This window comes from Xenopus tropicalis, chromosome 3 (assembly GCF_000004195.4).
Source record: "Xenopus tropicalis strain Nigerian chromosome 3, UCB_Xtro_10.0, whole genome shotgun sequence".
Classification (NCBI taxonomy): Eukaryota; Metazoa; Chordata; class Amphibia; order Anura; family Pipidae; genus Xenopus; species Xenopus tropicalis.
Window position 1 is genome coordinate 48891287 of NC_030679.2, and position 12217 is coordinate 48903503.

Below are 12217 nucleotides of genomic sequence, written 5' to 3' on the forward strand. Positions count from 1 at the left end.
ACATAAGAAGATCTGAGGCTTTATTCAGTCCGACGTTTCAGTTCCTGTCTGGAACTTTCATCAGGGACTGTCCCTGATGAAAGTTCCAGACAGGAACTGAAACGTGCTGTCATTCTAACCTTGTGTATCCACGTTTATCTGCACGGGCACCCAGGTATCATCTGTATTTTAAGGTGTGCAGCTTTCCAGCAACTTGTTTCTATATATATATATATATATACCGGTAATTGTTAAGTGCAATAATTAGAGACTTGTTACGTTACAGCATAGATGCATAGGCAAGGGGTGGGAACTCTAGCCATCCCTGTTTTTAACATGCAGGTAGAACTGGAATCCTAATTAGATGAATGAAAGTCAAAAAACTAGAGGTACCTTTTTAGGGTCTTCATATAGTAGAATGTACATTACAAGTGCATGGATAGCCATGGGGTAGATCTAAATATTAGACACATTTATGTTACAAGGTATTAAGACAAAATGCATGTTTCTTGTGTATGAAAATCATGGTAATTACTGCCTTTGTCATAGAGTCAGGACAGTTCTGGTATGAAGGTTTCCTGGGTCATTACTTGATGTGCTGACATAGTCACTAATTCAGTATCACACTGAGCCTGAGTAATGCAGTATACTGTACAATCAGGTGAATTATTGTTTCCTATTTGCTAATGTTTTGTTATACTTTGAGCTTTTTTAAAAGTACTGTAGGAAATATATAAACAGCTCCTTCTCAAAAAGGGGTTGCTCTGAGCTATAATCATACACTGATCTTTGTAAAGGTTCCACTGGGAATATCTTCAACGGCAAAGCATTCCAGGAGATTATTTCCGAATCCTTATGTCTCACATTGGAACTTGAGAAATCCTATCCTAGCTTTATGACTCTAAAATAAATCTGTTACAGGCAATCTCTTGGCTGCCTATTCTGACCAAAAATAGACAGGATGATCACCATAATAGATGTGGCAGATATATTGTTTTTTTTTTCCCCTCTCTCTTGTCACCCCTAGATCTTTTCTGCTTTAGTGGCGATAAATGTTTGCCTTTTAAGGCAATGTTTTTATTAAAAATAAACATATGATTGGCACCAAGCTAACAATCATTCATTTGCGAAGATTAACATTGTTGTGCTAATAGCATAATGCTACATTGAACATAGAGCTTCTTGGGTTAGTTTAATGAACAGTACCTAATGGATAAAATACAAGTGGAACTGTCCAAGGCTAAAAGGAGATGATACAGGAATCGAAACACCTGTGTGTGTTAACATGTAGTCTCTCATGGATGTTCTTGCTACTGGGTTTTTCCAGATGACCTAAACTATATCCTCTGTTTCATTTTACCATACTGTGCTTGCAGTAATAAAAATGGAGTGCCATTAATGTGACTCAAGCCAATTTAGGTTACATGTGTTACTCAGGGTTATTCACAGTAAGCCATTTTACTGGTGCTAGTTACTTTTGAGATGGTAGAGGATGCTGATGAACTTTTACTAAATACTTAATGTTTTTTAGTTATCAGCCTGATTTTTTAAACAGGATTTGATCTTGGGGTAAATCTTTGGAAAAGACTAGGCTTTAAGTCTACCAAACAGGTATCAGATGAGCAATAACGCAAATGCTATTTTTATAAGTCTCGGCTCTTGCCCACAGCTAGATGGTCCTCCCCACAGACAGGCTTGAATTTAAACGCATTTAAACATTGGCTGCTAAAGTTCTTAAGATGGCACTGCAGGACCAGGAATGCTTTACAAAAAAGCTGATTACACTTTAAGAGCTAGAAGGCAAAGAAAGCAAATTTTATAGAAAAGGAATGGTTACCTCCAGCCAATCAGCCTACACCACTGTTATGTCTACAAAAGCTATGTAATGTCACTCTCACTCACAATTAGTTACAGCTAAATTACTATAATGGGCTGCAGCACAATGAAACATTTACTCGTGCACTCTGGGAATGCTGCTGCTTGTCTCCCATCTTTAGGACTGTAACTATGATGGCAAAAGCACCCTCAGGACTATGATGGCAAAAGCACTAACTCTGCTCCTTCAGGGAGCAGAGTTAGTGAGAGTCAAAGGTTAAACTGGCATATCTTTAAAATTGTTCTATATGATATATCATTTCAGCACTTGTCACCTGTTAGTTTGCATTTCAATCTAATTATCTTTTGTAATGTGCACAGCCACTAGGCACTAATGAATGATTTTTAATGGCATAGAAGGGCAAAACTGACAAATGTGGTGAACACACAACCCCCTCAAGATGATTTTTGAATATCTTTCTACTTGGTATAGGCAAGTGTAGAAAACAGGCCCCACTAGCATGTGGATAAGTGTTTGATTGTGGTAAATGTGTAATTGGCATCAATCAATAAACCAATATGGAGCGAACAAGCTGCAATACATTGCATCATGGAAGCTGACCTGTCTCCATTAAGATGCATGTTTTGTCCTTTTATGCATTACATTGTTGAATAGTTCTCTGCTACTATAAAATGGTGCAATCTCATTGATCAGGGGGGCAGCTATGTGATTATGGGGTAAAAATATAGCAGACTGAGGTTGGGCACCTAGGTTCATGTGTTGTCCTTTTATGCATTGTATCACTAAGTAGTTCTCTGACACTATAAAATGCCTCAATGTCATAGGTCTGGTGGGCAGCCATGTGATTTTGGGTAAAAATATAGCAGACTAAGGGGCCAATTCACTAAAGTTCGATAACTCTTATTGCATGCTTTTTTGCGTTAAAAAGCATGCGATAATCAAGCCCCGATTCATCAAAGTAATTTCACATGCGGTAAGGCATATCGCATACGCAAAAAAACCACAAGATTGCAATGCGTTATTTGCCTCGCATTGTGTTAATTCTCTCATAGAAATAATACTAACGCATGATTCACAAACACATATGAAGCATTAAACGCGCTAAATATCGCATTAGTATGTATGAATATTAACACCTACTTGGGGCAGGCGGTACTTAAAGAAAATTGTGGTTTGTGAGCTTTTGGCAACACAACATGGACTTTGAAGTGGGATTTTTTCAAGTATGTGTTGGCCCTAGAGTGATGCAGCCTCCAGCTTTCAGGGAAATAGTAATTTTCAGAACAGTAGTTTTCCAAAAGTAATGATCGGCGAAAGTAACAAGTGGCAAATACGTTGCGTGCAGCGGGAAATAATGCCACGGCGGGAATTAACACAAGAAAAACGCTTATCACGTTTTGACCTTTTATGCATTGCATTGCTGAGTAGTTCTTTGATACTATAAAAAGGCACAATCTCATTCAATGGGTGGTCAGGTGGTTTTGGGATAAATGGGTCACAGATTAAAACTCAAATTTGCTAGATTAGCAGGCTGTTGTAGGCAGTAATGCAATGTCTTGCAAGCAAAAAAAATGTCTTTGACCTCCTCTAGGTTGGAATAATATCTTTGCAGGCAGCACCAGGATAAATCCCAGTTGGTCCTGGGATGACCTACTGCTTGATGAGAGAAGTCCCTGAGAAGTTTTGTTCAATTTAGTCATACAGTACCATGTGCGTATAACTTATGCGCTAGCACATTTGCCTAAAATAACACTCTAATTGTTGCTTTGTTTCATATACTATACTTTCAACAACTAAAAGAGAACAAATACTAAATAAGACATTGACTACTGAGGCCCACTAGGTTTATGCCTAGATATAGTCTAATGTTCCAAATGTCTGAAGTTTTATCCATAAGGTTTAATAAAAACACATACTTTAAATGCATTTAGCCTAGATAGGGTCTTGCAGAGGGAGGATAAATTCCAGGAGTCGCCAACCCTTGACTCAGAAATTATAAGACTAATATCACACATGAAGCTTTACAGCTGCCTACAAATAGTTTCAAGTCTTTTAGTGTTCCAATAGCTCAGTTCGGTACCATAAAACTAATCTGTAGCCAGCTGTAGGCATTAGCCACAGCATTATGTATCCAGTATATCTGTTCTAGTTACATTCACTAGGGTAGCTTTCTTTTGTTTTCCAGTTTGTTTTCCTTCAGATAAATGTAGGTTTTTATGCATGTATGAGTTCATTGTCTACTTTAACCTTTTGACATCCCATGATGCTAGTTCTGCCTTTATATTAATTTCATATTATACAACAATGGAATGGTTAAATGCCCTGAAAAGCATGGGAAGAGTGCATGGGATTGAATGATGGTGATATAATGGATTAAGAAGAATGGAACAGAGGGCAAAAAAGATCAAAACATTTGCAGTTATTTGCCACTGTTTTGTGCCTAATTCTAATTCTTACCTAATGGGGGAAACAGAATTGAAGTAAATAATACCCACATTTTTACTTCATTTTCTACAATCACCTAATTCTTTTTGTATTATGTATTACATTATTTTGTGTTTAAGAGATAGTGAGAAGAAGAGGGCTCAATGCCTTTTAACATTTCCAATTTAAACCTTACCCTAGTCTGCTCTCAGCCACATTCTTTTTTTAGTAAGCCTTACATTTTTGGGTTCATGAATTGGCCTGATAAGACATGGACTATTGCATTGTAATCTTCCTTCTCCTTACATATCATTGCTCTTACCATAATTTTTTAGAAATACGGATCAGTTAAAGTAGAACTAAACCTTAACTGAAACTTAAAACTTAAATGAAATGTGGTTTAAAATGACATTTTTTAATATACTGAACTTACTGGCTTTTTAAAATATCTATAGTAATAATGATCCTGGTCTTTTCATTTATCACATGGGGTAACTATCTTCGAGTTTGCTAGAAGTGTCAGTAACACTGCACATGCTCAGTGAGCCCTGAACATCTGTTGAGAAGCTAAGCTTAAGGCAGAGATCCCCAACCTTTTTTCCCCCTTGAGCCACATTCAAATGTAAAAAGAGTCGGGGAGCAACACAAGCATAAAAAAAGTTCCTGGGGGTGCCAAATATGGGCTGTGATTAGCTATTTGGTAGCCCCTATGTGGACTGGCAGACTACATGAGGCTCTGTTTGGCAGTACATCTGGTTTTTATGCAACCAAAACTTGCCCCCAAGCCAAGAATTCAAAAATAAGAATCTGTTTTGAAGCCACTGAGAGCAACATCCAAGGGGTTGGGGAGCAACATGTTGCTCACGAGCCACTGGTTGGGGATCACTGGCTTAGGGGTTATCACAAATCATCAAGCAGAAAATGAGGTTGGCCTGTTATGTAAACTGATGCTAATTCTGATGCTAATTGGACTGGCTTCTAAACTGCCACATTAATGTAAATCTGATTGAATTACTAATCAGCATTATACTGTTACATTTATATTCTATATATACAGTATATTGTGAGTTGGTCTCTAAGCTCAGTAACTGACAGCAGCACAGAGCATGTGTAGGGAATCAGCAGAAAAGAAGATGGGGAGCTACTGGGGCACAGGTCTTCCCTGCTAAAGGGCTGTGGTTGCCTTGGGCTGGTACAGAAGCCCAAAACATAATGTACAACATTTCTATCCTACTTCTGTACTTATGCTTTAGTATTTTAGTATGCTTTGCTTCCTTTAATATGTCTCCTTCAAAAAAAAATCATGTTACTATTTTGCTGCATCTACCATCTCATCTTTTTAGTTCCAAGTTCATTTACATCCTTTCTGTGAGCTTCCCCATAGTGCCTTTGTTCTCTGCTACCTAGGTTTTTTGTGCATATCTAGCACCAACATTATAATTCTCTCCCTATTTTAAATGACCATTTACTCTGTTGCATGTAGCACTGTGCAAATAGCTGCAGGCCCCTGCACTCCACTTTGGAGGTAAGGTGCAAGGAAAGGGGGGGTTAGGATAAGCAGCCCTGAGGTAGGCAGTAAGGACAGTGTTGCACATCCTGATGCTGATCTCTGTACTGAGCCAAGGATTCTCCCAGAATGAGCACTAAGGCTATTGCACTTGTGCCCTTTAGGGTCAAGAATGACCCCTAAAGTTTTAAGCCCCTGAACAAAGGCAAAACAACAGATAATCCCAGAAACTATTTTTTTCTACATCTCATATCTGACCTACTCTTCTACTGTTACAGCTTCTGCTTTATGCCAACATGTAAATGTGACCTGGGCCTTGTAATAATGAATAATTAGCTTTGTTAAACTACTGCTCAGATTTTATCCATTGTGCAAGCAGGGACTTCTGTGTCAGAAAGAAACAGAAACTGCTAGATGAGAAGCAAGAATAACATTTGCCTATACATGCACAAACCTTTCCTTATCTTTCTTTAAGTATTAACTGTATACCTTTCTAAAGAGTAGGATGCAAGAAATAACTTGTGTTATTTAAAACATATGAGATGTCTATGGAAAGTACAGTTAAATGACATATAACCTTTTAGCAAAATGCATCTTGCACGTCCACATAGCAATGCCATTACACATCAAAGCCTTCTGGTGGTAGACCTTAGGACAGTTACACTCTCAGCCCATTCTTATAGTTTTAAACTGAAGAAGCCTATTACAATTTTATATTCGTTATTAAACATATTTGGCTACTCTTGTTTTATGTGAGGGGTGCACTTTTTTTAAGGAAGATGTGAATATGTCATGGGTGCTTTCATTAAATTTTAGCCTGTGAGGAGCAATAAGACCACTTCCAAGACCAAAAGCAATAACTTATAAAATGTCATGTAATGTGAAAGCCTCTGTATTAGACCATATAGTAGATATGGGGGGGCACTTGAAAAAGCAATGTGGTTTAAGGGTTCATGCTAAATTGTTGCTCAGCATACAACTGGAGGGCTAAAGAATCGTTTGAGCTACAAGTACCAAAAACATATACTGTGGGTAGAGCATTCTAAAATGGTTTCCTTACAAAAGTCAAAAGGTTTCTACCTCTGCTATGCTGATATCTGCCAAGGATCAGTTATCTTAGATGAACTGGAAATATCATCCCCACCACTTCCCACTCTTAACACTGGCGCCTACTCTCTACAAAGATATAGACAAAAAATCACAACCTCCTAAAACCTACAATATGACTCACAGACTAAAATGTATTCTTACTGGATCAGTTCTAAATTAAGCTGACTATGGTCATAGTGCAAACTTTATTTATTATATATGAAATTAATAGATTAAATGGGTAAAAGTGATAGATGAATTGATATAATGCTAATATAAATGAAAAGCCAAATTAGTCACAACTATATGTGAATATATATATATCATGCAGAAGAGAATGATCGTCACACAACTCCATACACTGACTGTTTTGCACTAACAAACACAGAATCACAGCATTCAGGGAAGGCACAAGTGAAGACATATTTTTATTAGCATTTACATTATTGTTGAGACCAAATCACAAATCCCTTGGGCTGCCATAGATTTGAATAGTCATCATTCATCAAATCAGCCTCAACATACAAAAAGAAAACTGCCTCATTACAGTTACCAATAGCAATCAATCAGCTATTTCCTTAACATATTCTACCCACGGCAGTTGGATCAAATGCAAATGTTGATTAGTTGATATGGGTTACTTGTGCAATATTGACCAGTGTTAGCAAATGAGCAGCTCATTGTTAACATGGGTAACAGTCAATAAGCTGGATTTTATTTATGGCACAAGTAAGGCATAACATGTTGACTATAGAAGCTTAAATTAAATGCACCATCCTTAATGTACAGTTGTAAAATGGGTAATATCCAGTCCCAGACTGGTAATCTGTGGATTCTGGCAAATGCCAGAGGGGCTGCTATAAGATGCCATAGATAATCACTATTTATTGGGCTGATGGGGAGCTGTTGGGGCCTCTGTGTACTTAAAATACCAGGGCCTATTTTGAATCTTAGGCCTGTTGATATCATAGAAATGTTCTTATTTTGACCAACAGGTATATGCTTTAATGACAGCTAATCTTTAAAAGTTTGTGCACACAGAACCACACAGAGATCACAAGATATTTCATGTTACAACCCTGGTAGAGCAGTATATAGTTTGGGCAAATATATATATATATAATTGTACAGTGCCAAAAGAAACACTGTGACTAGAAACCCAGTATTTGCCCCCTTTTTGTTTGGTTCTGCATAATTTACAAGTAGACAATTTAAAGCATGACCTAGAATGCAAGGGTTTGTTGGCATGGGCAATTTTTTTTAGCAAAGTTCCACTTGGTCCCTTCATAACATACTTCAGATTTTTAAAAACATTATCGTTATGTATTACAATACCATAGCAAATGTGTTTTCAATCACAAACAAAGCTGCAGATGTTACGTAGTCTTAACACTTATTATTGGATTAACAATTGTGAAACATGCCTCACCTTATTGAATTGTTTTTGCTAATCCTGTCACAGTTAAAAAGAAAAGAACACCAAGGAACATTCTCAAATGCAAGTAAATGGATACGCATCAACTTCTGTACTATAACTAACTTATAGTATAATTTTATTTTATTTTACTACTTAAAAAAGATTAGTATTAAATAATTGGACTTAGTTATAAAAGAGTACATTTTATCAGAGAATAAAGGTGCCCATACACGTTAAGATCCGCTCGCTTGGCGAGGTCGCCAAGCGAGCAGATCTTGTCCCGATATTCCCACCTACGGGTGGGCGATATCTGGAAAATATAGGCTAATTCGATCAATTGAATTCTAATGGCGGCAATGGCACAGTCGGTTCGGGGACCGCATCAATGAGCTGATACGGTCCCCAATCCAACTGAATCTTTTAACCTGCCCGATCGATATCTGGCCAATTTCAGGCCAGATATCAGTCGGGTATGGCCGTCATTTCTGCCCCTACACGGCCCGATAAGCTGCCGAATCAGTCCAAGGGACCAATATCGGCAGCTACAATCGGCCCGTGTATGGGGACCTTAAGGAGCATGAGTTGTGCACCATTCTAATGCAGGTATAGGCTCGATTATTCAGAAAACTGCAAAATATCTTGTTGGCTACTTTAGTAATTCTAACTAATGCATGAATCCATAGCAATGCTTTTAGTATGGCGTGGTGCTGGAATTATGGAAAGCAAGCATTCTGGATAACAGATGCCCTAACTGTATTGCATTTGTACTGAATACCTTGTAATATGTGTACATGGAAGTAAAATGCTTCCTTATATTGAAGAAAATTGATTAATATGACAACAAATATATACAGGTATATCATTTCCCTTTAAGTTATGTTCTAAAACATTTGCCATGACAGCTGACCAGCTAAGTCTGAATGTAAAAACTACACTTTGTGAGATATTTTTTTTTGTAATCCTGTACAGCTAATTAGAGACATGCTGATGACTATCTCTGCTCTTCAAATGTTTAATACAAAAAAAAGCTGTCATTGTGTAAAAATATTTTTGACTCAGCTTTCAACTAAAAAATCAAGTTTGCCACTTTTTGGATAAATATAATATATTATGATGATTATGTGCGATTAAATTCTATATTCACACTGCTACCTTGCAGCTCTGGAAACCTGGGTTTGATTCCGGCCAGGTCTATAGCTGCAAGGAGTTTGTATTTTCTCCTGTCTGTATGGGTTTCCTCCAACACACACATAAGGCAGTTTCATTGGCTTCTGCATGTGATGCGGGCCTTGGATTATAAGCTTCACTGGCACAGGGACTGATGTGATATGTGCAAAATGATGTGTATAAAAAATAATTGTTCCGAGTGTCAGAAAAATGACACATGCAGCAATTTTTTTGACACGTACCAAATTTTCTGCAGTAAATTTTTGCATCCGTTTCACAAAACAATCCACCAATAGCGAAACACAGAAATTTGCAACAAATCCATGCCTTCCAAAAAATTTCAGTCATCATTAAATTATGTTAAACTTGTTATAATTTATTGAAAGAACATGTCTAACGGAAATGTGTACTTTATAGTGAGTCCATTAGAAACTCATTGATATATAACAAATGGTAAAAAACAATACTAAAAATAAACTCAATATAACACATAAAAAGTACAAGGCTATAAAATCACAAGTAAAACATATCCAGTGTGCGCCATATGCCTAATTACCTTTATCTTAAAATGTCACTGGCCAACATACCCTTTAATTACAAAGAAATAATCTGCTACAAATAATAATTTCGAACCTAAAGGCACCTTACTTTATCTATGGAATTAAGTCCATAAATGGAAAAATCATCTTTATCAAAGTTCATAAATGAATTCATTAATTCACTTATGGGGTTATGTAATAAAAGACACTTAGGGGCACATTTACTAACCCACGAACGGGCCGAATGCGTCCGATTGCGTTTTTTTGTAATGATTGGTATTTTGCGATTTTTTCAGAAATTATCGCGACTTTTTCGTTACCAATACGATTTTTGCGAAAAAACACGAGTTTTTTGTAGCCATTCCGAAAGTTGCGCAAAATCTGGCAATTTTTTCGTAGCGTTAAAACTTGCGCGAAAAGTCGCGATTTTTTCGTAGAGTTAAAACTTGCGCAAAACGTCGCGCCTTTTAAGTTTTAACACTACGAAAAAGGCACGACCTTTCGCGCAAGTTTTAACGCTACGAAAAATCGCCAGATTTTGCGCAACTTTCGGAATGGCTACGAAAAACCATGGGGGCAGTCAGTTCGGGGACCACATCGGGGACCACATCAACGAGCCGATGCGGTCCCCGAGCCGATGCCGATGCGGTCCCCGATCCGACTGGATTTTCTAACCTGCCCGATCGATATCTGGCCAATTTCAGGCCAGATATCAGTCGGGTATGGCCGTCATTTCTGCCCCTACATGGCCTGATAAGCTGCCAAATCAGTCCAAGGGACCGATATCGGCAGCTTCTATCGGCCCGTGTATGGGGGCCTTTAGTGCAGTAACCAATAGCAACCAACCAGCAAGTACCATGGTCACCTGTTTATAAGCAAACATCTTACCGGTTGCCATGGTTTACTGCTCCTGGGTAATATTAGTGCCTTTTATTTCATATGGGGGTTAAAAACTAATTAAAGCTGGTTATATCAGTGGCCTTCAGTGCTTTTCCTCAATGACAAAGTTCATTATACAAGAAATAAATATGATAGTTGAAAAGACAGAGTGACAGATGGATTTACAAGAATATTATGGTAATAGAGATAAATACCAAACTCACCCACTTTCTCTTCATTCCTATGACATTTTTAGAAGTGTTGTTATTATTAATGTGTGAAAGTTAGAATTCACCATTTGATAAATACACTTCTAAAAATCCCATTGTAATGAATAGAACATAGGTGAGTTTTTATGTATTACGCTCACATTTTGATAAATCTGCCCCTCCTAGTCATTTAGATAATGACCACAAATAGCTTAAAAACATCCAAGGCCACGTTTCCTGGGCTTATGAAACCCAGTAGGAGAGTAGTTAGTGCCCACCATGGCCAAAAGGACATCATAATTGTTTTCCCATTAACACAAAGCAAACCCCCAAACATCTCATTCACTTTCACCCAGTCAAGGTTCCACAATGTACATGTTTTGGAAAGGTACTTGAACTACAAATATGAAACTACAAAATACATACACTGCATTTTCATTGTGTATCTTTTTATCATTGGGCTTCAGACATTAACCAAGGCTTCATCTTGGAAACTTTGAATAATCCACAGCATTTAAATTAAAGGTCACAAGGCACTGCCTTATGGGTACTCAGCCCTTCTCTGAATTATTGTGTAATTCTATCAGGGAATAGCTGTCATGAAAATGCAAATTCAGTACAGTCCGTATTCCACCTGTTACCAAGACTTATAAAGAAGCAGACAATCCTCTCTGTGCTTCCAACAGCTAAATATAACCCTACAGAGAAGCTTGTGAAAACATGTCACCCTATCCTTTCAAGTAGACAAGGTCCTTCTTTTTATTTTTTTCAGGATCTACTTTGACTGAAAAACAAAAGACGGTTCAAGTAGCCGGGGGAAGCAGAACTGAGATAACTACACAGACAGTCAAGACACAAATCAAATGGCAAAAGGATGGAAAAGAAGTGAAAAATGAAAAGACTGTTACACAGACAGAACACACCAAGCGCACAGTCATTGTTGATAATAATGTAACCCAGGAAGAGTTTTCAGTGAGTGGCAGCACCAAAGCAGGTACAGTGCCCAATATAACCAGAGATTGATCATTCCAGTAGGGATGCTGTAAAACTAGAGGAAGCAGTCATGTTCTTCCGGTTTATAGGTAGTTCCCATTTGCCCCAGTCCAGTAACTTATACTGTAGCTACCAAAGAAAGCTAATTTTGCATCATTTAGAATCAGCAGAATTAGA

The 12217-nt window shown here is 37.7% G+C and overlaps 1 protein-coding gene across 8 annotated transcripts in view; it reads left to right on the plus strand.

The window, feature by feature from the left end:
- Positions 1-12217, plus strand: part of mybpc1 (myosin binding protein C1) — a 67580-nt gene that overhangs the window by 417 nt on the left and 54946 nt on the right. For all 8 annotated transcript variants that reach the window (XM_031898862.1, XM_031898863.1, XM_031898861.1 and 5 more), the window contains exon 2: positions 11820-12041. In XM_031898862.1, the coding sequence (XP_031754722.1) occupies positions 11820-12041 (222 nt within the window). The remainder of the gene's footprint in view (positions 1-11819; positions 12042-12217) is intronic.